At 43.3% G+C, this 26,075-nt stretch overlaps 1 protein-coding gene across 1 annotated transcript in view; it reads right to left on the bottom strand.

The window, feature by feature from the left end:
* LOC126199702 (myrosinase 1-like) overlaps positions 1-25,588 on the bottom strand; it is a 66,148-nt gene extending 40,560 nt beyond the window's left edge. The window contains exons 1-2 of the mRNA XM_049936629.1: positions 25,512-25,588; positions 22,994-23,046 (exon numbers count right to left, since the gene is read on the bottom strand). Of these exons, the coding sequence (XP_049792586.1) occupies positions 22,994-23,046; positions 25,512-25,588 (130 nt within the window). The remainder of the gene's footprint in view (positions 1-22,993; positions 23,047-25,511) is intronic.
* Between the last annotated feature and the right edge of the window lie 487 nt (positions 25,589-26,075).

Genomic DNA, 26,075 nt, shown 5'->3' with positions numbered 1-26,075 from the left:
ATAACACATCAACAGAAGTCAGTAGACAGGATAGAGCATAATAAGTTTTTCGGTGTACACATAGATGAGAATCTTAATTGGAAAATTCATATTTTGGATCTTCTAAAGAGACTAGGTTCAGCAACTTTTGCAATCAGAATAATTGCCAATTTTGAGGATACAGCTATTAGTAAGCTAACATACTTTGTATACTTTCACTCTCTGATGTCATACGGAATAATATTTTGGGGTAACTCAACATTTACACAAAAAGTATTCACTGCTCAAAAGAAAGTGGTTAGAATAATGCGTGGAGTTCATAGTCGCAAATCTTGTAGGCATCTTTTTAAAAGATTGGGAATTCTTACAACAGCCTCACAGTACATTTACTCACTAATGAAATTTATTCCAAACAACATGGACCTGTTTAAAAACAACAGTGACATTGATGATTATAATACCAGAAAAAAGAAAGACTTACACTATCGTTTACTCAACCTATCTTTGGCACAGAAAGTGGTAAAATATGCTGCTATAAAAATTTTTGACAAATTACCAGATGAAATAAAATGTCTGACAGACACCAGTAATAGCTTCAAAAATAAATTGAAATCATATCACCTTGACAACTCCTTCTATAACATAGATAAATTCTTGAATAGGAATAAATAAATCTATAAATATAGTATATGCATTTTGTGCCATTTAAGGTAATGGGGTTAGTAATAGAAATATTCATCTTTAACTCTCTCTCTCTCTCTCTCTCTCTCTCTCTCTCTCTCTCTCTCTCTCTCCTGGAAATTGAAATAAGAACACCGTGAATTCATTGTCCCAGGAAGGGGAAACTTTATTGACACATTCCTGGGGTCAGATACATCATATGATCACACTGACAGAACCACAGGCACATAGACACAGGCAACAGAGCATGCACAATGTCGGCACTAGTACAGTGTATATCCACCTTTCGCAGCAATGCAGGCTGCTATTCTCCCATGGAGACGATCGTAGAGATGCTGGATGTAGTCCTGTGGAACGGCTTGCCATGCCATTTCCACCTGGCGCCTCAGTTGGACCAGCGTTCGTGCTGGACGTGCAGACCGCGTGAGACGACGCTTCATCCAGTCCCAAACATGCTCAATGGGGGACAGATCCGGAGATCTTGCTGGCCAGGGTAGTTGACTTACACCTTCTAGAGCACGTTGGGTGGCACGGGATACATGCGGACGTGCATTGTCCTGTTGGAACAGCAAGTTCCCTTGCCGGTCTAGGAATGGTAGAACGATGGGTTCGATGACGGTTTGGATGTACCGTGCACTATTCAGTGTCCCCTCGACGATCACCAGTGGTGTACGGCCGGTGTAGGAGATCGCTCCCCACACCATGATGCCGGGTGTTGGCCCTGTGTGCCTCGGTCGTATGCAGTCCTGATTGTGGCGCTCACCTGCACGGCGCCAAACACGCATACGACCATCATTGGCACCAAGGCAGAAGCGACTCTCATCGCTGAAGACGACACGTCTCCATTCGTCCCTCCATTCACGCCTGTCGCGACACCACTGGAGGCGGGCTGCACGATGTTGGGGCGTGAGCGGAAGACGGCCTAACGGTGTGCGGGACCGTAGCCCAGCTTCATGGAGACGGTTGCGAATGGTCCTCGCCGATACCCCAGGAGCAACAGTGTCCCTAATTTGCTGGGAAGTGGCGGTGCGGTCCCCTACGGCACTGCGTAGGATCCTACGGTCTTGGCGTGCATCCGTGCGTCGCTGCGGTCCGGTCCCAGGTCGACGGGCACGTGCACCCTCCGCCGACCACTGGCGACAACATCGATGTACTGTGGAGACCTCACGCCCCACGTGTTGAGCAATTCGGCGGTACGTCCACCCGGCCTCCCGCATGCCCACTATACGCCCTCGCTCAAAGTCCGTCAACTGCACATACGGTTCACGTCCACGCAGTCATGGCATGCTACCAGTGTTAAAGACTGCGATGGAGCTCCGTATGCCACGGCAAACTGGCTGACACTGACGGCGGCGGTGCACAAATGCTGCGCAGCTAGCGCCATTCGACGGCCAACACCGCGGTTCCTGGTGTGTCCGCTGTGCCGTGCGTGTGATCATTGCTTGTACAGCCCTCTCGCAGTGTCCGGAGCAAGTATGGTGGGTCTGACACACCGGTGTCAATGTGTTCTTTTTTCCATTTCCATGTGCATTTCTTGTGCACTTGACACATTCCACATTATAACGGCTATCATACCGTGGGATTGATCCATGGAACTCCAACTAACTAACTAACTAACTAACCGTACATTCTCCTGACCACCACTGGCAACAGTCATGTACAATGGCTACATTCCTGCCAACTCTTTCTGCAATATCGCAGAAGGAATAGCAGCTTCTCGTATACGTATTACACTCCGTGAGGTATTGATAATAGCGTCTTTGTCTCATTAAAGGCATTATTGACTGACATCACCGTACCACGTCCCATCTCAAAGACAACTAACGCTCACGACTGTTGCAGCCTGTATTTAAAGCAAATCTGATTTAAATTCACATAGTGATGCTACTAGCGCCAGTCTTATGCGACTGGTGTGAAATCTGAATAGACATCATCTTTCAAATGTAGAAACACGCTACCAAATTTCGTTTATGACCCACAACTCCTTAGCGATGCGATATTTTTCCGAATGTGCATTTACAGTTATCAGCGTACGCAGGATTGATGTTAAAGGGAGCTGAGAGCATTTACTTTTGTTGAGGTAGCTGAGTACAGGGTGTAACGTTCCCTGGCATTTTCACAATTTATTTGTAACATATACGCCGATCTGGGCAAGTTATATATATATATATATATATATATATATATATATATATATATATATATATATATCTTAATATTACTGAATGTGGTATGAAATATGTTTGTTATTTTTATTATATTTTTTTGTAACATTTCTCTGTATTTAGGATAGGAAATTTCTATATTTATTATGTGAATGTAAAAGTGTCAGTATTTGCGGTATCAGCGATATTTGCTAGAAATCGATTTACAAAGAAATGTTAATAATCGTAATAGTCGTGCCGTTGTTTATCTTTGGCATGTGGAGACTCTCTGTCGTTGTATGGACAGAGCAGCTAGTGTGAGGAAGGGTCAGTTGTGTGGACAGAGCCGCTAGAGTGAGGAAGGGTCAGTTGTGGACAGAGCAGCTGAAGTGAGGAAGAAGTGAGGAAGTGTTAATCCTTGATCGCTCTAGCAGACGCGATGTGCAGCTACGCTCGCGCCCATTAGACGCGCCTGATTCATTAACCCGCATTGTGGGCACTAAAGGTTGTGTATGCATCGTGGTTATCCAGCAGAGTTAAGATGTACTTCTTTTGTATCTGTCGGGACTTTGCCGCCTTTAATCAAAGCGTACGAATTAATGTGAGTTGACTTGTTGTTTGGGCTAAATATATTAGTATTCATTAAAAGTGTGAATTATTTATGTAAATGAGCATGCCCACGTCATCTATAAATCACATGCGTAATGTAGTAGGTTTGATCAGTGATAAATGTCGGCTTGGCAATAATTAAGACATTTTCTGTTAATTAAAATATTCTTGTGTTCTATGGCTAGTGCCGGGATAAAAGTCAGTAAAAATATTTCACAAAAAGAAAAACCCACTGCATTCTGGAAAGTGTATGCCAAGGCCGAATGATTTAAGAGACTCAGTTCTTATCCAGATAGTACTATCCAATTAATATGAGTGCACGTAATAATTTCCTTTAAATGTACGTAATCCTTAAGAAAGTAAAATTTGTTTTTCTATTACCACACGTAATGAAGAGAGTGGTTCTACAACAAAGTTCGCACTAAGGCAAATTAACTTTTAAGCAAGAAATAAAATTATTATTTCCTTTTTTTTATTTCTACGAAATTTCAAATCATTCATTCCAGGAATTTCGTTAAAATGGCACCCAGCGTGAAGCTCGATTCAATTTTAAGAGAATATCATTAAAATGGCGCCCAGCGTGGGGCTCGATTCAATTTTAAGAGAATATCATTAAAATGGCGCCCAGCGTGGGGCCAGAATATGCAGTGGCCACGAAATACCCTTGAGATACCTAGGGAATTAATATAGTCGAACTTTGTTGCAGGACATTTAATAATTTTGTCATGTACTGTATGTATTGCTTAACCAATATTGTGTGGTAATACCTGTGTATGATTTTTTGCATGAGAACACTATGTATCCGGAGCTGAAGCAGAGAGCTCATTATTTTGAAAAATTAATAACCTTCCACAATATCAGGGGGCAGCAGCACCCAAGATAGATCACCAAAAGGTAAAGCTACAGTGTAGTTGTCCTGTAGGTAGTAAAGTAGCCTCCGTGCAGTGTCCTCGGATCATTAGTGGTGTGCTTGTTGTTAGTACTTTGTTTTAAAATAACAGGACATTTAAGTAGTTAGTCATTGTAGTATATAGTACGTATGTATTGGGTAATGTCCATTTCTTGTGTGCTTATGTGAGTGAAACCTGAAGTGTTAGGATACTTAGTTCAGATTTTATTTCTTTTGTTTACTATGGTTAGATTGCGTAGTCAGAAAGATATCAACATGGATAATGAGCAACAGTTAGTTAATAGTGATACCGAGTTAGAAAATGGGACACAAAGTAATGTTAGTGACGTAGCTCAGGAAGTACAATGTGAGAATCTGGGGGCAGAAGGGCAAGAAATGTTGCCACTGCCACCCAGTGATTCAGTTGATAGCGTAAATAGTGAGCCATCCGCAAGCACTGGGCACGGACCAGAGAGTGGTGTGATGTCAGAAGTGCAATCATTAAAAGATATGTTTGAGCGCATGATCACTTTCCAAGCTGAATTTGTACAAATGCAAGCAGAGCGTGATAAAGAACGTGATGCCGAACAAGCAAAGCGTGACCAGAGATTGGTAGCTGAATTTGCATGTAAACAAGCAGAGCGTGATAAAGAACGTGATGCCAAACAAGCAGAGCGTGACCGACGCATGCATGAGAGGGACTTGCAGTTGATGCAAGCTTTAGAAGTTATGCAAAGTGACATTGTTAACTTGAAACAAAAATATGAAACCATGCCCAAAACGGTGCAAGCATTAAGCGAAGGACTAAATAGTATTCAAATGGCTAATGCCAATATCGTAGAGGAAGTCAGTGTCCTGACTAATAGGGTCGAACAACTAGAACTTAACACAACCCACGTAATTGAGAACAAAGTGATCGAACATGTGCACAAAGTAGAACGTAACTTCATAAAGGAATTAGATGAGAAAGTGCACGCCGCAATTGAGGCCAGAGAGATGGATTCTACTGCGGATGTGCAAGATCTTAAAAAGATAGTGCAAAAGGACATTCCGCTGTGGCAGCGGAGTGTGGACCGCCGTCTTGCCGAAATGGAGCTAAGTTTGCGGCAAGACGATGCGCTGGCGTATGTCACGCCAGCCAAGTCCAACAATGATAGGCATATAAATACAGCAGTACACAATTGTGACTGCAAGACAGGACAGGCAACCGATGTAAGCGGAACAAATAAATGTCATTCCAAAGTAGTGATTGAAGAAAGTCTGATTAGGAACCGACAGTTTCAGATCTTTACAACGGAGAAGAAATCTGTTCACCCTGTAGTGTTTATCAAGGGATTTAGAAACATTTTGCCTAGCGTTTGGAGTCATACCCAGAAAATACAGTTTGTTATGTCTTACATACAGGGAGATGCTGCGTTATGGGCAACCGAAGCAGCTGACAGTTGCGATACATATGAGCAATTCGAAAAGGCATTCTTGGCCAAATATTGGTCAACATGTATTCAGGAGAGATTACGGAAGGAAGTATATAATCCAGAGCCGTATTCTCCACGATTAGGCAATTTGCGAAAATATTTTGAGAAGTACATTAATAAGACCCGTTACTGGGACGAACAGATTTCATCTCGGGATTTGATCAGACTTTTGAAATCACACTTGCCGATAGATGTAAAGGAAAAGCTTATACACGTGCCCGAAAATGATATGGAACATTTCTTGTCTATTCTGGACGCAATTGACCTGATTCAGGAGGACATTAAGGCGGCCTCTGAACAGATTAGAAGTAACGGAAATAGTTATAGAAATGGTAGAAATAACACGCCTCTAACCAGTAATAGAAACGGCGGAGGTAATAATAGGAGACAAGGGTATACACAAAACGGAAATAGAGATAGAGACCGGAACGGAAATAGACCACCGGGGAATAATGATAGGAAAAGGAGGTTCGATGACCGGTATGAAACAGGCCCACCAAGCAGTCATAGATGGAAAAATGCCAGGGGGCCGTACAACACTAATACTTATGATGCAAACCGAACTTGGCCACAGAACCAGAGGCCCAGTCCGGACCGGCAAAACAGTGATAGATATGACAATAACCGACCGCCACCACAAAATGCGCCAATTGCGCAGCCGTGGCGGCCGACGCAACACAACGTGCACATAGTGGAGGTCAATGACACAGAGCAGCCACGCCCATCCACTAGCAATAATTCAACAAACTAGATGCGGCCGAGATACGCTCTCCATCGTCGGCTACGGTTTGGAGTGAGAGCAGCCCGACACAAAACAAAACACCGAAAACAATCTGTATCCTTAGGTATAATGACGGGGTACAGATGGGAGATGAATTAATAACCGAACCATCCACGTGCATAAAGGAACACAAGGACAATGTACAAGTGATAATAGAAGTTAAAATTAACAATATTGATGTGCAAGTGGTCATAGATACAGGTGCTACTGTTAGTGTTATGAGTATGGACTTATTCAAGGTACTGGGGAAGGAAAGGCGTATGCTGACCTTTCCCGTGAATAATTGTAGAGTCACTGGAGCCATAAGTGCACAGCGACAAATAATTAAGCTCCAAGTGCGGGTAGAGATGTATATAGGGGAAGAAGCCATAACGAGCTCATTCCTGGTAGTAAAGGGTTTAAAGGTAGCCTGCATTTTGGGGGTAGATTTTTTGAGAGAGAGGGACGCAATAATAGACCTTTCTCGGGGAAAATTAAGTTTGATGAATGCTGGTAGGAGAATAGAATTTTCCATGCTTAGATCTGAAGAGGTACCTGTACCTAATTGTAACGCCATAAATATAAAATGTAGGAATCAATCGATACTACAATTAGACAATTATTGTCCAGGGCAGAATCTCTATTATCCTGACGTACAAGGTGATCAATCAAAGGCGAATATGGATATATTAGTGAACAAAGTATCACAGTCCGAAAATTTAAATTCAATTCAACAGAAGGAAATAGTACAGTTATTATCTAATTATGCAGATGTATTTTCTGAACGACCAGGAGTTGTTAAGGGATATCAATACAAGATCGAGGTAAAGCCTCACAAAACTTACTGTCGAGCCTCATACTCCATTCCTTGGTCCAAGAAGGAAATAGTAGCTAAGGAAATAAGAAAACTGATCGAGTGGGGAATAATAGAACCGTCTTTGTCCCCTTATAGTAGTCCATTGGTGGCGGTAGCAAAAGCTGACGGACAGGTACGGTTAGTACTGGATGCAAGAGACATAAATGAAATCATTGTACCTGTCAGGACTCATCCGGAAAACCTTGATGAGCAACTTCGAAAATTCCATGGAGTGCAATATTTGACATCTATTGATATGAGAAGTTCTTTCTGGCAAATTCTACTTACACCCGAGTCGAGACAATATACTGCATTTATATTTGGGGGAAGAAGCTACCAATTTAGGGTACTACCTTTCGGCCTAAATGTAAGTGCAGGAGTTTTCATAACAGCCCTTGACGCGGTTTTGGGTCCGGAGTTGCTGCAAAGGGTGACAGTATATGTAGACGATCTAGTGATTGCCACTGCCACCTTGGAGGAGCACGTAGAACTACTGAGTAAAGTCTTAGAAAGGTTTAAGCAAGCAGGGGTAACAGCGAATCTTGATAAATCCAAGTTTGGACGTAATCAGATTAAATTCCTAGGTCACATAATAACACCACAAGGCATCAAACCTGACAACAAAAAACTTGATGCAATTCGTGGGTTTCCTAGTCCTAGAACTAAGAAACAGCTCAAGGCATTTATAGGTCTAGCATCCTTTTTTAGACGATTTGTCCCGAACCAATTAATGAATAACGAGTCGTTATTGAGCCTGTTGCGTAAAAATGCGCACTGGGTGTGGACAGACGAATGTCAACGCGCATTTGACGCTATCAAAAACGCCTTGGTGAATGCAAACATATTGCGACACCCAGACATGACAAAAGATTTTTGTATAGCGACAGATTCGTGTTCATACGGTCTGGGTGCTTGTTTATTTCAGTGGGAAAGGAGCAACGACCCCACAACAGTAAAAATAATCGAGTTTGCCAGCCGCACACTAAGCAGCTGCGAGAGAGCATATTCTGCTACCGAATTAGAGGCTCTTGCAGTGGTCTGGGCGGTAAAGAAATTTAACTACTATATCTATGGTTAAGGAAGTCAAAGTATTCAGTGACCACCAGGCTCTGAGCTATTTAATGACTTGCAAATTATACCATACCCGCTTGCTAAGATGGAGGTTAGCATTACAGGAATATAAAATTAAAATCATGTACCTAAAGGGACAAGATAATGTTGTGGCAGACGCTTTGTCGAGGCTTCCACTAGGGCAATCCTCAATGTCAAATATTTTAGAACAATCGGAGGAATATCGAATACTCTTGGTACAAGATAAAGTACATAGGAGGGACTTTTTACACATGTGTAAGAATATGTCTATATTGCAGGAAACTGATCCGATCTGGGGAGATATAATTAGCAAAATTAAAGAAGGAACCAATCTTAAAAGTGTTCAGAATTTCAAATTAGTAGATAATATTCTGTATTATAAAACAAGTGTGTCAAATGACCACGGAGTCGTGTGTATACCACAACAGGCTATCCCAGCTGTAGTGTGGCACACGCATTTAGCATGGGGTCACGCTGGGATAGGCAAAACAATAAGGATTTTATCCAAATTCTGTTATTTTAAAGGGATAAGCCAGCAGACTCGCACCATTATCAGGACTTGTCCTCTGTGCCAAAAGGCTAAGTTTCAAAATAAGTCCACAAGGTTTGAACTGCATCCTATTGTGCCTCATCGACCACTTCAATTAGTATCTATAGACATAGCAGGACCCTACCCACGAGCCAGGGGTGGATTGAAGTACATTTTAGCGGTGTATGACCTCTTTTCAAAATATTTAAAAATATACTGCCTTAAATCAGCCACTGCTCGTGGAATAGTGAAATGGTTAGGCAAAGAATATTTTATACAAGTAGGTAAGCCTGAAGCGATAATATCGGATAATGCTTCATATTTTACAGGCCATACCTGGAAAAACTATTTATATGAACAAGATATAAAGCGTATACTAATTTCCCGCTTTCACCCACAAGCAAGTTTAGTAGAGAGAGTATTTGGAGAGTTAAATAAATTTTGCAGGTTATACATTGCATATAAGCACACAAGGTGGCCAGATATGATACATAAGTTTGTCGAAATTCACAACGCAACCCCGCATGCTTCTACGGGGTATCCACCGAATGAGATATTAATGACTAATAATCGAGCTCTGAACGAGTGGCTGGCACCCTTGCCTAAGGTCCCAGTCATTCCTGAGCCTAAGGAAGAGAAGATAAGAAAAGCGGGATGCAACCTTACCAGGTGCGCCCAGAAAAGGACGGAAAAATATAATCGACATGTAACGAATAACCAAACATTTAATGTTGGGGACTTGGTGCTCTTACGCAATCATCCTAAGTCCTCGGCATCTTTGAAACAGAATAGCAAGTGGCAATTGGTGTATAATGGACCTTTTAGAGTAGTAAGTGTGCCACATGAGTGTAGCTATCTCTTAGCAGATCCCCACTCAGGGAGAGTACGGGGACTGTATCCGCGTAAGGATGTAAAAGCATTCCTACAGTAAAAGACTAATAGTCCTATGCGGACACCGTTCCTTTGTAAACAATGAACATTAATAAGGTGTACTAGTGTAGGAGTGTATAGTTATAAGAATATGATTGACTTTTTTCATGTGTGTGGATATTTGTGTTATGTACTCTTTTAATTTGTGTTTAATTTGAGATATTTCTTGGCACAATCCTTTATATTATGTGTATCTATGTGTAGCTGTCAGATTGACAGATCTGAACCCGGAACAATATTAGTAATATAAGGCCCTGAGAACTTTATTATCTCACTAGTGTTATCACAAAATAATGCACCCAGTAGTGACCCGAGAGCACCACGGGAGGCAACCTTGTTGTAAATTTATGTAGCGTAAAGAAACTCACAAAGAAGCTTCAATTGAAGCATGTGCAGATTCAATCAATAAGAAAGAGCTAGCCAGATACGGTCCAAGTAAATTTTCGCCTACAGAGACTTCACTGTGGTTACGTAGGACGTTGATTGTATGTACGTAAATCTTACACTCTGGTAAAAGGTTACGAATGTGCTGTTGCAAACAAATTCAGCAGCGGACATTGTAAATAGAAATAAATAAACTTTAACAAAAGTGTAGTATTGTGCGGCAGAAACAGACAGTGACAGTCACTGATAAAGAACTAGCACAACACGAACAGTGAACCGATAACGGACGGTGGATAAACCTAGTGTCAAATTTTAACTTTTTGTATGTAAAGGGACGCTAGGAAAGAGCGTGTGACTAATGACAAGTCATGACGGTGGAAAATATTGTGTGCCCATAAAAGTGTACTGTGACAATGAAACCTTGTGCGAACCAGACTAGTGAAGGCCTACTGAGTAATAACTACCACTAATTGTGTGCGTTCTTTCCCACAGCAGGAAATACGGATAGTATACTGTTTGTGAACTTGTTGCATGTTTCCTGGAGCACCGCAAGAAGACGTCGCACGGGCGAGCTGGTATCCAACGCGTTCGGCTATAGCAGCTATGCAGCGGCCACAGCAGCCCGTAGCAGACCAGACAGCCACGCCCGTACGCGCCGTAGCTGTCAACGATGGGGCGGTGACCTACACGAAGTCAGCGCGCCGCGCCGAGCGCCGCACCCCACCGCTCATCAAATACATTATTGGCTTTTGAAATGTTTACATAAACTGAATAACATATTAATGACTTCATTTTGATAAACATTGAACATGTACTATGTACGTCCGTAATTGATATATCCTAGGACAAGTGACCTTGTAGTGTATCACAAGAAAAATAGTGATATTGTGTAATTGTGTAAACCCGTTTGTGACAAACTGCAAAAATACTTCAAATGAAAAACTGTTAATATGGACTATAAACCAACTGGGATGGCTGGGCTCCGGCACAGTTTTGCCCAGGTTTCCTGGTTTCCTGGTTTCCTGGTTTCCTGGTTTCCTGGTTTCCTGGTTTCCTGGTTTCCTGGTTTCCTGGTTTCCTGGTTTCCTGGTTTCCTGGTTTCCTGGTTTCCTGGTTTCCTGGTTTCCTGGTTTCCTGGTTTCCTGGTTTCCTGGTTTCCTGGTTTCCTGGTTTCCTGGTTTCCTGGTTTCCTGGTTTCCTGGTTTCCTGGTTTCCTGGTTTCCTGGTTTCCTGGTTTCCTGGTTTCCTGGTTTCCTGGTTTCCTGGTTTCCTGGTTTCCTGGTTTCCTGGTTTCCTGGTTTCCTGGTTTCCTGGTTTCCTGGTTTCCTGGTTTCCTGGTTTCCTGGTTTCCTGGTTTCCTGGTTTCCTGGTTTCCTGGTTTCCTGGTTTCCTGGTTTCCTGGTTTCCTGGTTTCCTGGTTTCCTGGTTTCCTGGTTTCCTGGTTTCCTGGTTTCCTGGTTTCCTGGTTTCCTGGTTTCCTGGTTTCCTGGTTTCCTGGTTTCCTGGTTTCCTGGTTTCCTGGTTTCCTGGTTTCCTGGTTTCCTGGTTTCCTGGTTTCCTGGTTTCCTGGTTTCCTGGTTTCCTGGTTTCCTGGTTTCCTGGTTTCCTGGTTTCCTGGTTTCCTGGTTTCCTGGTTTCCTGGTTTCCTGGTTTCCTGGTTTCCTGGTTTCCTGGTTTCCTGGTTTCCTGGTTTCCTGGTTTCCTGGTTTCCTGGTTTCCTGGTTTCCTGGTTTCCTGGTTTCCTGGTTTCCTGGTTTCCTGGTTTCCTGGTTTCCTGGTTTCCTGGTTTCCTGGTTTCCTGGTTTCCTGGTTTCCTGGTTTCCTGGTTTCCTGGTTTCCTGGTTTCCTGGTTTCCTGGTTTCCTGGTTTCCTGGTTTCCTGGTTTCCTGGTTTCCTGGTTTCCTGGTTTCCTGGTTTCCTGGTTTCCTGGTTTCCTGGTTTCCTGGTTTCCTGGTTTCCTGGTTTCCTGGTTTCCTGGTTTCCTGGTTTCCTGGTTTCCTGGTTTCCTGGTTTCCTGGTTTCCTGGTTTCCTGGTTTCCTGGTTTCCTGGTTTCCTGGTTTCCTGGTTTCCTGGTTTCCTGGTTTCCTGGTTTCCTGGTTTCCTGGTTTCCTGGTTTCCTGGTTTCCTGGTTTCCTGGTTTCCTGGTTTCCTGGTTTCCTGGTTTCCTGGTTTCCTGGTTTCCTGGTTTCCTGGTTTCCTGGTTTCCTGGTTTCCTGGTTTCCTGGTTTCCTGGTTTCCTGGTTTCCTGGTTTCCTGGTTTCCTGGTTTCCTGGTTTCCTGGTTTCCTGGTTTCCTGGTTTCCTGGTTTCCTGGTTTCCTGGTTTCCTGGTTTCCTGGTTTCCTGGTTTCCTGGTTTCCTGGTTTCCTGGTTTCCTGGTTTCCTGGTTTCCTGGTTTCCTGGTTTCCTGGTTTCCTGGTTTCCTGGTTTCCTGGTTTCCTGGTTTCCTGGTTTCCTGGTTTCCTGGTTTCCTGGTTTCCTGGTTTCCTGGTTTCCTGGTTTCCTGGTTTCCTGGTTTCCTGGTTTCCTGGTTTCCTGGTTTCCTGGTTTCCTGGTTTCCTGGTTTCCTGGTTTCCTGGTTTCCTGGTTTCCTGGTTTCCTGGTTTCCTGGTTTCCTGGTTTCCTGGTTTCCTGGTTTCCTGGTTTCCTGGTTTCCTGGTTTCCTGGTTTCCTGGTTTCCTGGTTTCCTGGTTTCCTGGTTTCCTGGTTTCCTGGTTTCCTGGTTTCCTGGTTTCCTGGTTTCCTGGTTTCCTGGTTTCCTGGTTTCCTGGTTTCCTGGTTTCCTGGTTTCCTGGTTTCCTGGTTTCCTGGTTTCCTGGTTTCCTGGTTTCCTGGTTTCCTGGTTTCCTGGTTTCCTGGTTTCCTGGTTTCCTGGTTTCCTGGTTTCCTGGTTTCCTGGTTTCCTGGTTTCCTGGTTTCCTGGTTTCCTGGTTTCCTGGTTTCCTGGTTTCCTGGTTTCCTGGTTTCCTGGTTTCCTGGTTTCCTGGTTTCCTGGTTTCCTGGTTTCCTGGTTTCCTGGTTTCCTGGTTTCCTGGTTTCCTGGTTTCCTGGTTTCCTGGTTTCCTGGTTTCCTGGTTTCCTGGTTTCCTGGTTTCCTGGTTTCCTGGTTTCCTGGTTTCCTGGTTTCCTGGTTTCCTGGTTTCCTGGTTTCCTGGTTTCCTGGTTTCCTGGTTTCCTGGTTTCCTGGTTTCCTGGTTTCCTGGTTTCCTGGTTTCCTGGTTTCCTGGTTTCCTGGTTTCCTGGTTTCCTGGTTTCCTGGTTTCCTGGTTTCCTGGTTTCCTGGTTTCCTGGTTTCCTGGTTTCCTGGTTTCCTGGTTTCCTGGTTTCCTGGTTTCCTACGCCCAAATGGGGGAGCCATGTACTTATATAATCCTGGGGCTAATTACAAGAGCCATTCCATAAAACATACAGAGGTGTAAAGAACGTTACTGGCACCATTGTGTCAAAGTGTAAAACCTCTTTGCCAAATGCTGCCAGGGGGCAATGTAACGTTCCCTGGCATTTTCACAATTTATTTGTAACATATACGCCGATCTGGGCAAGTTATATATATATATCTTAATATTACTGAATGTGGTATGAAATAAGTTTGTTATTTTTATTATATTTTTTTGTAACATTTCTCTGTATTTAGGATAGGAAATTTCTATATTTATTATGTGAATGTAAAAGTGTCAGTATTTGCGGTATCAGCGATATTTGCTAGAAATCGATTTACAAAGAAATGTTAATAATCGTAATAGTCGTGCCGTTGTTTATCTTTGGCATGTGGAGACTCTCTGTCGTTGTATGGACAGAGCAGCTAGTGTGAGGAAGGGTCAGTTGTGTGGACAGAGCCGCTAGAGTGAGGAAGGGTCAGTTGTGTGGACAGAGCCGCTAGAGTGAGGAAGGGTCAGTTGTGGACAGAGCAGCTGAAGTGAGGAAGAAGTGAGGAAGTGTTAATCCTTGATCGCTCTAGCAGACGCGATGTGCAGCTACGCTCGCGCCCATTAGACGCGCCTGATTCATTAACCCGCATTGTGGGCACTAAAGGTTGTGTATGCATCGTGGTTATCCAGCAGAGTTAAGATGTACTTCTTTTGTATCTGTCGGGACTTTGCCGCCTTTAATCAAAGCGTACGAATTAATGTGAGTTGACTTGTTGTTTGGGCTAAATATATTAGTATTCATTAAAAGTGTGAATTATTTATGTAAATGAGCATGCCCACATCATCTATAAATCACATGCGTAATGTAGTAGGTTTGATCAGTGATAAATGTCGGCTTGGCAATAATTAAGACATTTTCTGTTAATTAAAATATTCTTGTGTTCTATGGCTAGTGCCGGGATAAAAGTCAGTAAAAATATTTCACAAAAAGAAAAACCCACTGCATTCTGGAAAGTGTATGCCAAGGCCGAATGATTTAAGAGACTCAGTTCTTATCCAGATAGTACTATCCAATTAATATGAGTGCACGTAATAATTTCCTTTAAATGTACGTAATCCTTAAGAAAGTAAAATTTGTTTTTCTATTACCACACGTAATGAAGAGAGTGGTTCTACAACAAAGTTCGCACTAAGGCAAATTAACTTTTAAGCAAGAAATAAAATTATTTCCTTTTTTTTTATTTCTACGAAATTTCAAATCATTCATTCCAGGAATTTCGTTAAAATGGCACCCAGCGTGAAGCTCGATTCAATTTTAAGAGAATATCATTAAAATGGCGCCCAGCGTGGGGCTCGATTCAATTTTAAGAGAATATCATTAAAAGGGGTTATTCGTCGCAATCTCAACCCACTTCCCAGTAGTCTTTTCCCAACTGTTCAGACCACACTCTGCCCCGATGCCAGCTGTCGTCAACCGTATGTTCGTCGGAGCCAATCGAACAGTCCTACGATCTCGTCACGGTGTTCGCCTTCTACGAGGGCCTGTTGAGACGAAACAAACGCTGTATCGCTGTAAGAGGTACAAAGGTGAGAGAGTGTGCCAGGGTTTACCCCAGTTCACTACTACCGGCTCCACGTCATCCTAACGCACCTTTGCTTAACATACGAAGGACTGCACCATAATTTAAGAGTGAAATTAAAAATAAAAATAACTTTTTCAAAGTTCGACAGTGTAAGCTTAAGTATATTGTTAACATTGTAAGGTCCAGAATGAGTATGTTAGGCACAACATATGATCTTTAGAAAAAAAGAAGTGGAGCTGAATAACAGGCATAAAACTACAAAATTAAAAATTGTTCGGAGTATGCTAAATGTGTGTCACAATTAAAAGTGACAGGTCTCATCTTGATCAGAGCAATATTTTGGTTAAAATCGACGTTTTACAAGAAACTGAAGCCACTAAATATTAGACTCAGATTGCTGAAAATTCTTATGTAGACTCAGTTTATGCAAAAATGTTAAATATGTGACACAAATAAGCTTCCTGTATTAGGTTTTAAGTTATTTAGTAAAAATCAAATTAGGAACGAAAACGTCCTTATTCGTGGTAGATTAAGTATCATTTGTATTTGTAACAGAAAGTAATAATTAAACCACTCGATTACATTCGTCCAATAATACAACTGCACAAAGTTTCAAGAGTGTATTGTAAACAACAGTCGTTACCAGGAATCTTAAAAAGGCAGTTCGGAGATCATGTTCTACTGTCAGTCCGTTATAAAAATTCCAACTGGCAAAGTTTAAATGCAGTCGAGTTAAAACGTTGTCAGTAACTAAAGCAAACTTAACTCTGTTTATATAAAAATCTAGAAGATTGTGAATTGCTAAACGAAAGAGCATTTAATTAATACGTGTCCGAGAAAGTCGCCCTTTTGATATTCCCACCTTTAACTAGGGCGCCTGATAGCACACATTCCGTTTGGCGGTCCGCTGCACCCTAATGTAGATACAGCCAGCGAGGCAGTGGGAAGAAAAATTCGCACCGAGGTATCAATCTGTTCGCATAAGTCAAACGTCTGTGTGCGTTGTGCCTCGGATGACGTCAGAGCGGGGCAGACTTGAATGCGTTTTCGATAAGAATAGAGAATCAACACGCGAGGACTGTACATTGTCCTGGATCACTTTCATTTCACGGAAGTAACTGTTTATGTGCCGCCAGTAGTATTGACAAAAGCGAGTGACAAGATGAGAGATTATTTTCCACTTTTAACGCGAGCTATTAACTTTTGGTCATCAGAAGTCAGGGCGACAGACCATTTTACTTTGAACTTCCTACAGAGGTCGCCTCTGAACTGATAACAGTGCTGACTCCGAGAATTATTATTGTTATTATTACTATTATTATCAGGGATATTATAATATTTTCTGCATGTGGATTCCACTGGTGCGTCGCAAGAACAGTCAGGCGCCGACGCCACGCTGCAACACACCGCCGTCAGGTTGTTTGCCAGGTCGGCCCCTGCGACTGCACGGCGTTCCGACTCCGCCATTTGCAGCGCGACCTGCAGAGGGCCTTCACATACACCGTACCGAAGCACATAGGGCGTGTAAATCTGCGAGAGAGGTCCCTTCGGCCACGGAACTTTTTGCTGCATCCGCCAATACCACATGCAGCCAATCAGGAGGAAATGTAGTTCCGCATGCGGGTATTTAGGACCGAGCAGTTTACGACGCAGCCAGACAAGAGAAGAAGTCTGCTCCGGATGCAGCGCCGCCTCGATCGCACACCGCCTTCACCGCCAGCGGACATCGGCAGCGTGCTCGCGGGCCTGCTGGTAATCTGTCAGACTCATTTGGCAAGACTATAGAGACTGTAAACTCGTGCAGATCATAACTCACCTGTCAGTCTGTTCCAACGTGCTCCGCTCAAAGAGAGCAAGCACTTTTGGGTAGTCAAAGTAGTGGACTGTTGAACCTTTCACTGTGTTGCTTCCTCAACCAAGACTTGTACTCCAAGTATTTTCCTGTTAGAAACTGGTTCAAATGGCTCTAAGCACTATGGGCCCTAACATCTGAGGTTGGTTTGGTTGTTTGGTGGGAAGAGACCAAACAGCGAGGTCATCGGTCTCATCGGATTAGGGAAGGATGGGAAAGGAAGTCGGCCGTGCCCTTTCAAAGGAACCATCCCGGCATATGCTTGGAGCGATTTACGGAATCCAGAAAAACCTAAATCAGGACGGCCGGACGCGGGATTGAACCGTCGTCCTCTCGTAACTTCTGAGGTCATCAGTCCCCTAGAACTTAGAACTACTAAACGTAACTAACCTAAGGATATCACGCACATCCATGCCCAAAGCAGGATTCGAACCTGCGACCGTAGCGGTCGCGCAGTTCCAGACTGAAGCGCCTAGAATCGCTCGGCCACAGCGGACGTCCCGTTAGGAACTAGTTACAAGGTTTGTTACTTGTTTGTGGCTGTCAACGAAGATCGTATGCGTTGAACTCATTTTGTGTATAAATATAGAGAATAAACTACATGCTTGTATCTTCCTTGTGGAAATGTTCAAAGTCCAGGATACTTCATTTACAGAATATATCAATCAGTTACAAACTAAAAACTTTTATTTGTAGTCATAGTTCTTGATCCCGCTGTGTAAACAACAAGTAGGAACATTTTCTTTCAATGAGTACAAAGAGTAATATGGGCTTGCAGACTGGAAATTATGGTCAATACGTTCTTCATCGCTTTCTGGCTCAGCGCAAAAATAGCAAAAATAGTTTTCAGGCTCTTGTAAACTCTGAAGATAGGTACAAGGCATGCGCAGACAGTTTAAGTGTCTCTTCATAACGACATAACGAAGTAACGACCACCAGATTATTATTCGCCGCCCCACACCGTGTTTAATATCGGTGTTCTCGATTCCATCTCGTCAGCCGTCGTTCTGTGGTCACTGGATCACAGCTCAGCTCCCACGTTCATCGTGCCACTGACTGGATCTTCCTCGGAGTCTCAAAATGGCGATCAGCAGCATCTATGCTTCCTCTGTGCATCCTGTCATGCGGTTTCCTCCTGAAAGTTCCAGTAGCGTGAGACACGACCGGTAGTCGTCATGCACACAAACTGTACTTCATTTGTAGAACTGGCTTTTCTCTGTACTGAAAATGAGCTCATATAAGGATCAGATTTTAGTCAACGTAAGCCACAGGCATAGAAATACACGAGAATCGGTGTGATAGCGTTCGGTGAAAGTGTTCCAGGTGTAACACATCCAATTTAGGTCAGAGTAATTTTTCTTTAAATTTTGGGTCAACCTTTCGCCGAATTCGATAGAGTAACATTGGCTCTGTTTGTTTTTCAGCTGCAGTTTTATTTGGAAGCACACTTCTTTCATTCTTCGTGAATGTCGTTCCATCTCTTCTAGTACCCACTATCCTGCAGTTCTTGAAGTTCTCTTCTGTCCTGAGAGCCTGCCTTTTTGTTATTGATTCTTTTAAAGGTGTTGTGTTTCTTATTGTGTGCATATCGACTCTTAAATTTTCAAAATTCCTTCCTACTTCTTTCAGCCATTAGGTTTTGGGTTTGTAATTGGTTAGTAAGTCCAGTGGCAGATTTCAAAATTTTGCGCCCTTAGGCAAACCATATTATATGCGCCCCCCCCCCCCAAAAAAAAACTTATTTTAAATAATAATTATTACCCGATCACTTCACAATTGCCGTTTTGGGTGGAAACGCTGTGAGGTGTTTCCGTATTCGTTGTTCTGAAGGACGGGTCAGCGACCCAGTCGCGCTCAATCAAAATGTAATGTGGTTCCTGAACTGTACTTGGTGTACGGCAGTGGATAAAGCAAACTTAAAACTGCATTGTGTTAACATATTCTCCTGTCGAAAGACAACAGAAACGAACACAAGGAAAATAACTTATCTTTTATGGCCTAAAAATTCAGCTGGGCGTGTAGGAGAAAACGGATTTTTGTTAATTATTCACTTTTAGTATGTTCATTTACACGAAACCGTTGAAAATGAAAATAAAAAAGTTGTGTTACGATCTAAAAATTGAAGCGAACGTGTCATACATTAGAAATTAATACGTACTTTTACAGAAATGCGTTCAAAATTAAAATTAAACTGTTGTTTTACTATCTAATAACTTGAATGTGTAGCAGATAAGAGAAACACGTTCGATATTGATACGTGAATCTATAGGAAAGCGTAAGAAATGAAAATGAAATAGAGATTTCGGTGCACGAACTAATACCTAATTACAGACGAACAAACACAGAACTGGGTTTGCTATTACACAATTTTACAGACTAGTGCGGAAAAATCAAATTTGTTTTATAACCTAATAGTTAATGCGTAAAGTATCAGGGTCTGTGTAGCTAGATAATGTATAATAAGTGTACACAATATCTTTAATCCATGTAAGGGCTGAAAGTTTTGTACTACAGCTCTTTCTAACAGTATTAGCAAAGCTTTTACGTATTTATCGACAGAACTGAACTACGTTATTTATTAACACTTTTTCATCTGAGAGTACTCTCCGATAACGTATGTTTCCTCGATGACTGTACTTTTCAGCAGACGCCAGGAATGCGCATCAGTTGTAATACACTACAGTATCAGTATGACTTGACTGTAGAGCGCAGAGCGGCCCGGGTCATTCTGGTACTGTTTAGCATTGTCGGGCGCCTTTAGTCACGTCTGCATGTAAACGAGGTTTCGTTCCGCGTTCTGCCATCGGCAATTGTAAAGTAAACACGTAATACATAATTTTTAAATCCAATGAATGTGCTCTAAGTTATAATAAAGTCACATTATAACCTTAAATTTTTAAAACTGATATGAATAAATAAAAAAAACTCATCAGTCAGCAAAGTTTGCACCGGCTTTGACGGCAGAAAACTCGTTTATCATATCTTCGTAGTACAGACGGCTATCAGTTAGGAAGTAGGCTTCGATGTGAAGAATGGACAAGGCGTTCAATCTCTCCTCAGACAACGTAGAACGTAGGTAGGATTTCAGTCTTTTAAGAGCCGAAAACGAGCGTTCTGCTGAACAGTTTCTAAGTGCAATGTCTTTTCGTAAAAAATTAATCATTTCGACTGGTATATCACTAATCTTAGAAGATTTCAGAAGTTCCGCGAAATGTACACATTCATTAGGGAAGGAAGGCTCTAAATCTGTCATATGACGCTTGGAATTTTGCTGCATGTTCAGCAATATCGTCAGGTGAACTGTTGTTAAGGTTACTGAAAACTGTGAAGGAGTCTAACAGTGTTCTATAGCTTTCCTTCCTCCTCACCAATTCGGTTTACAAGTTGTCGAGTACTGGGAAAAATGTTTCGAATCTTTTTCCCTTCCAGTCAGAAAAATTGCTTCAGAGTTTGTGTTTTCGTGATCTTTTATAGGTGTGTACATAGTCCACACCAGTCACAATCTCCATGGATTTATTTTTGTAATAGTCGTACATGCCACGAATAGATGCACTAAGTCCTACAAGGGATTCATGTAATTCATGCACTATTTTAGTATCAATGTTTACACTTTGCAATTACAGATTTTCACTATTAAATCTCTGGTGTACGTCCGTCCAAACTGTCATCATGAATACTGTTTTTAGTCTGCTGAGTTGATTGAATAAAGCTGAAGCGTCATTTCGCACAAGTGGTTTTCAAACGTATTACTGGCAATATGTGTGGAGGGCACTGATAACGCCCTCCAAGTTTTCATACAGACTCACACACGCCTCCTCTCTTGCTGACCAACGTGTCTTTGATAAACTTTTTACTGTTTTGCTTCCTGGTTTAATGTAATAAAGAAGTTCATCCCAGCACTGTGTAGAAGCAGGAAAAAAATTATAAAGGTTTTGCACTACATTGAAAAATGAACATGCTTCCCGACAACAGCTTGCAGCACTAGTGCCGACAAAGTTCAAAGAATGTGCTGCAAAAGGCACATAATGCACTTTCGGATTTCGTTCTTTAATGCGTGCCTGCAAACCAATTTAGGTTCCTCAAATATGGCTTGCGTTGTCATATGACTGACCTCTACAGTCAGTAATATAAATGGAATTTGTAGACAGGACTCTTAGTACGGCCTGAGCAAAGTTTTCGGACTTGTGTACCGGGTTGGTAAAAACCGAACGAAACGTTCAACAGGTTCACCATTCTCGTTCACATACCTTAGTATGAAAGATAATTGATCAATATGTGAAATGTCTGCAGTAGAATCTACTATTATAGAGAAATATTTGGCCTATTTTATTTCATTTATGATAATTCTATTATTTCATCACAGATTTTTGAAGAAAGATAACAAGTATGTCCCTGCCCTGGATTTCCGTATCGTTCAATGTGCTCTGCGAGAAAAGGATCAGACGCGGCTATAAGTTCAAGAGACATCATAACTTGATCATTATGTAATGAAAGGAATCTTTCAACGTGTCCACGGAGGGAAAGTCCACGACTTGTTAGCTTCTTCACTGCTGCAAACACCCTTTTCAACACACTGCGCCAGTACATTTTTTCTGTCTCAATGGTTATCTATTGTTCCAAGTGACTTTTTAATTGTTAAGAGGGATAACTCAGAATTTTTGTGTTCAAGTGAATTCTTATGATCAGATAAAATGTTAGAATTATTTTTCTAACATGCAATACCATAAGTAGCAATCGAGATCTTACCTCCTAACAATTTACATGGTGCACAAAAAACAGCAACGGTACTACAGGAGTTTACTAGAGCATCACGCAAAGTTGATTCAGCATTTAAAAGTTTACGGTAGAATACATTTTTGTTCAAATATCTGGTTTTATAGCCTGTTGATCTTCTTGAATTAGAAAAATCACCATTACAATTTTGATTAATGCCACGTTGTAAGAGAATGTCCATTGTTGTTTCTGCAGGATCATCACTAACGAGGTTATTTCTTTTTGTAATGTCTGACTCGACACTTAGTTTTTCGTGAAACTCAAAGTCAGGAGCAATTTACTTTTCTTTATTTTTAACTTTTGTTTCGTCTGTACTTACTTCTTTCACAACAGCTGCAGTGCCAGAAATATCATCCGTACTACTTGAACTCGAAGTTGAAATACCAAAATTTTTTGCGAAAAATTGATGTACTCTGCCAAGCGTTTTTAGAACATTGGCTTCTCGTTCTCGCCTTTCCTTCGATGATTTCCGAAATGCTGTCACACTTAATTTTGCACTTTTGCTTTTTTCACTGTTGCTCATGTTATGGCACTTACAAAATTGTCAACCAACAGTCAAAACAAAAGAAAAAATTGTAAAAGGAAAGAAGGAAAGACTGTATCCAGTTCCAATCGTACTACACCACACATGAGCGAAAAGCTTTTTACTTTAAACACGGCACACGGGCACAAAGAGTTTTCCTTTAAACATGGAGCGATGAACTGAGTAACTCGGATGACTCGACGTAACTGTGCTATGAAAGAACGACAACGCAGAATAATTTAATTTCATTGTCGCCTGTTTCTCTGTTGTCAGCGAACAGTAGAAATACACCTGCCGACTGGAATTCTTCTAGTAAAGAAAACGGGGCATTCCCTTTTTTGGCTTCTGTTTCCCTCGTCACCAGAATTTTAGCTGGGATGCAAATATCTTATGAATATTATTGACACTGTTTTTCTACATTAAAAAGCAAATAATTTTTTACAGATTCTTGCAATGAGGTGTTCTGGATCGACTCTTATCTCACTTATTCTTATAACAATGTTGGCACTTGATGTGGTGGGTTTTCATTTGTGTGAACGCTGCTGTAATGTCTACACGCAAATGCACCTTTTTTTCCAACATAAAATAAAAATAACCTTTTCTCGATGAAAAATACACTCCTGGAAATGGAAAAAAGAACACATTGACACCGGTGTGTCAGACCCACCATACTTGCTCCGGACACTGCGAGAGGGCTGTACAAGCAATGATCACACCCACGGCACAGCGGACACACCAGGAACCGCGGTGTTGGCCGTCGAATGGCGCTAGCTGCGTGCGCAGCATTTGTGCACCGCCGCCGTCAGTGTCAGCCAGTTTACCGTGGCATACGGAGCTCCATCGCAGTCTTTAACACTGGTAGCATGCCATGACTGCGTGGACGTGAACCGTATGTGCAGTTGACGGACTTTGAGCGAGGGCGTATAGTGGGCATGCGGGAGGCCGGGTGGACGTACCGCCGAATTGCTCAACACGTGGGGCGTGAGGTCTCCACAGTACATCGATGTTGTCGCCAGTGGTCGGCGGAAGGTGAACGTGCCCGTCGACCTGGGACCGGACCGCAGCGACGCACGGATGCACGCCAAGACCGTAGGATCCTACGCAGTGCCGTAGGGGACCGCACCGCCACTTCCCAGCAAATTAGGGACACTATTGCTCCTGGGGTATCGGCGAGGACCATTCGCAACCGTCTCCATGAAGCTGGGCTACGGTCCCGCACACCGTTAGGCCGTCTTCCGCTCACGCCCCAACATCGTGCAGCCCGCCTCCAGTGGTGTCGCGACAGGCGTGAATGGAGGGACGAATGGAGACGTGTCGTCTTCAGCGATGAGAGTCGCTTCTGCCTTGGTGCCAATGATGGTCGTATGCGTGTTTGGCGCCGTGCAGGTGAGCGCCACAATCAGGACTGCATACGACCGAGGCACACAGGGCCAACACCCAGCATCATGGTGTGGGGAGCGATCTCCTACACTGGCCGTACACCACTGGTGATCGTCGAGGGGACACTGAATAGTGCACGGTACATCCAAACCGTCATCGAACCCATCGTTCGACCATTCCTAGACCGGCAAGGGAACTTGCTGTTCCAACAGGACAATGCACGTCCGCATGTATCCCGTGCCACCCAACGTGCTCTAGAAGGTGTAAGTCAACTACCCTGGCCAGCACGATCTCCGGATCTGTCCCCCATTGAGCATGTTTGGGACTGGATGAAGCGTCGTCTCACGCGGTCTGCACGTCCAGCACGAACGCTGGTCCAACTGAGGCGCCAGGTGGAAATGGCATGGCAAGCCGTTCCACAGGACTACATCCAGCATCTCTACGATCGTCTCCATGGGAGAATAGCAGCCTGCATTGCTGCGAAAGGTGGATATACACTGTACTAGTGCCGACATTGTGCATGCTCTGTTGCCTGTGTCTATGTGCCTGTGGTTCTGTCAGTGTGATCATGTGATGTATCTGACCCCAGGAATGTGTCAATAAAGTTTCCCCTTCCAGGGACAATGAATTCACGGTGTTCTTAAATCAATTTCCAGGAGTGTAGCTTAGTTAAGAAGCTTAATATAAAATTTGCAATGCCACATACTATTAGATTGCACAGAGTGGGGACTTTGATGTCGTGCAGGCTGCAGCACAATAAATGAGACAAACGAAAGTGGTTTTCTTCTTCTCCTTTCGCCAAAAAAAGTATCTAAGTAAATAAATAAATAAAATTTTTAAACTGTTGTGAAGTGTATTTCACATGTCACTCGATATTCTGCTTATGTTCTTTTAGTATAGACGTGTGTTTAAATGTGTAAAACATTCCCAGTATCAAAATGTTTTGTTAAATGGGTGTCATTAAATCAAAGCTTAGATACTGAAGACAACATACTTCCCCGTAATTTCTTCAAGAAATTTAAATATAGTCGGGTTTTACATACTGAGGCCCACCCATGTTACAGTATTTAAGAAACTGCTGATTAGTTTATCACAGCTTTTCAGGGGTCCCTGTATTTTCATGGGGAAAATATAGTAGAAGCCGACAACATTCTCGGAATAATATTGTTTCAAACTTTGTATTGTAGATGGCCGTCCTCACAGTTTACTTCAAAATATTTTGAGCAATCGTAAAGATAAGGTTCTGGCATAGTGTCATCACTGAATCTATAGAGATAAAGATGGCACAAAACCTGATTAACCGGGAATCCGGCATTTGAACTGCTGAAGCAATACCAGAGAAAATATGTTTCCAACACCAACAACGAGCCTCAGACATCCGCACACTGCGGGCATGAACCAAGAAGGGAACACCAGGAAGCCTCAGCCGCAGTCGGAGGTGGCCAGAGCGGTCGCGGACGGAATAGGGAACGTCCAGAGCGGCAGGGGAGCGCCACTCGCGGGCGCGGACCAGGAAGGGAACACCAGGAGGCCACGACCGCAGTTCGAGGCGGCCAGAGCGGGCGCGAACGGAATAGGGAACGTCCAGAGTGGCAGGGGAGCGCCACTCACGGGCGCGGACTGAGAAGGGAACACCAGGAGGCCACGACCGCAGTTCGAGGCGGCCACTCGAGTCAGCGATGCAGTGCAAGCAGGACCGCGCTACTCAAGCGAAGGGTGCGGGGGATCGCCGCCAGACGGGACGGGCTCGGGCGACCGAGTCCGCCCCGTCTGCGGCCCCATCCGGCCCCCCACGTACGACGACGCAGCAACCGACAATGGACCACGAGACGGCATATTCTAGGGAAACAGGCCCGCTTACAGCGGCGCAATTGTACGTCATCCTGCACCGAATGTCACGGGATACTGATTACCGGGAACGAGCTGCCGACGAACGAGCTCTCCACTTGTTCCACCAGTACCTCAAGTCACTCGGTTACATGGTCAATGAAGAGGAACGAGTACCGTCGGGAACCCTGACAGGCGTGTTGAATACAGACGACACCAGTCACAGTTACAGAAGAAACTGGTGCACTGCTGGCTGCCACTCCGGTCTCTTCCAGTGAAGAGGCCACAGATATACTGGAAACTGTACCGCCAGGCGTGACGAGAGAAGACGTCACCGTCCTGCCACGTGACGACACTATCTTGGAGGCCAACCTTGGCGACCTGCTCGAGGCGGAAGCCACGGCAACACCGCAGCCCTCCAGGAAGAGGCCGGCAGCAATAG

The sequence above is a fragment of the Schistocerca nitens genome, chromosome 8, assembly GCF_023898315.1.
Source record: "Schistocerca nitens isolate TAMUIC-IGC-003100 chromosome 8, iqSchNite1.1, whole genome shotgun sequence".
Classification (NCBI taxonomy): Eukaryota; Metazoa; Arthropoda; class Insecta; order Orthoptera; family Acrididae; genus Schistocerca; species Schistocerca nitens.
Note: the sequence above shows the minus strand (reverse complement) of the source record. Positions and strands in the feature narration are given on the sequence as shown.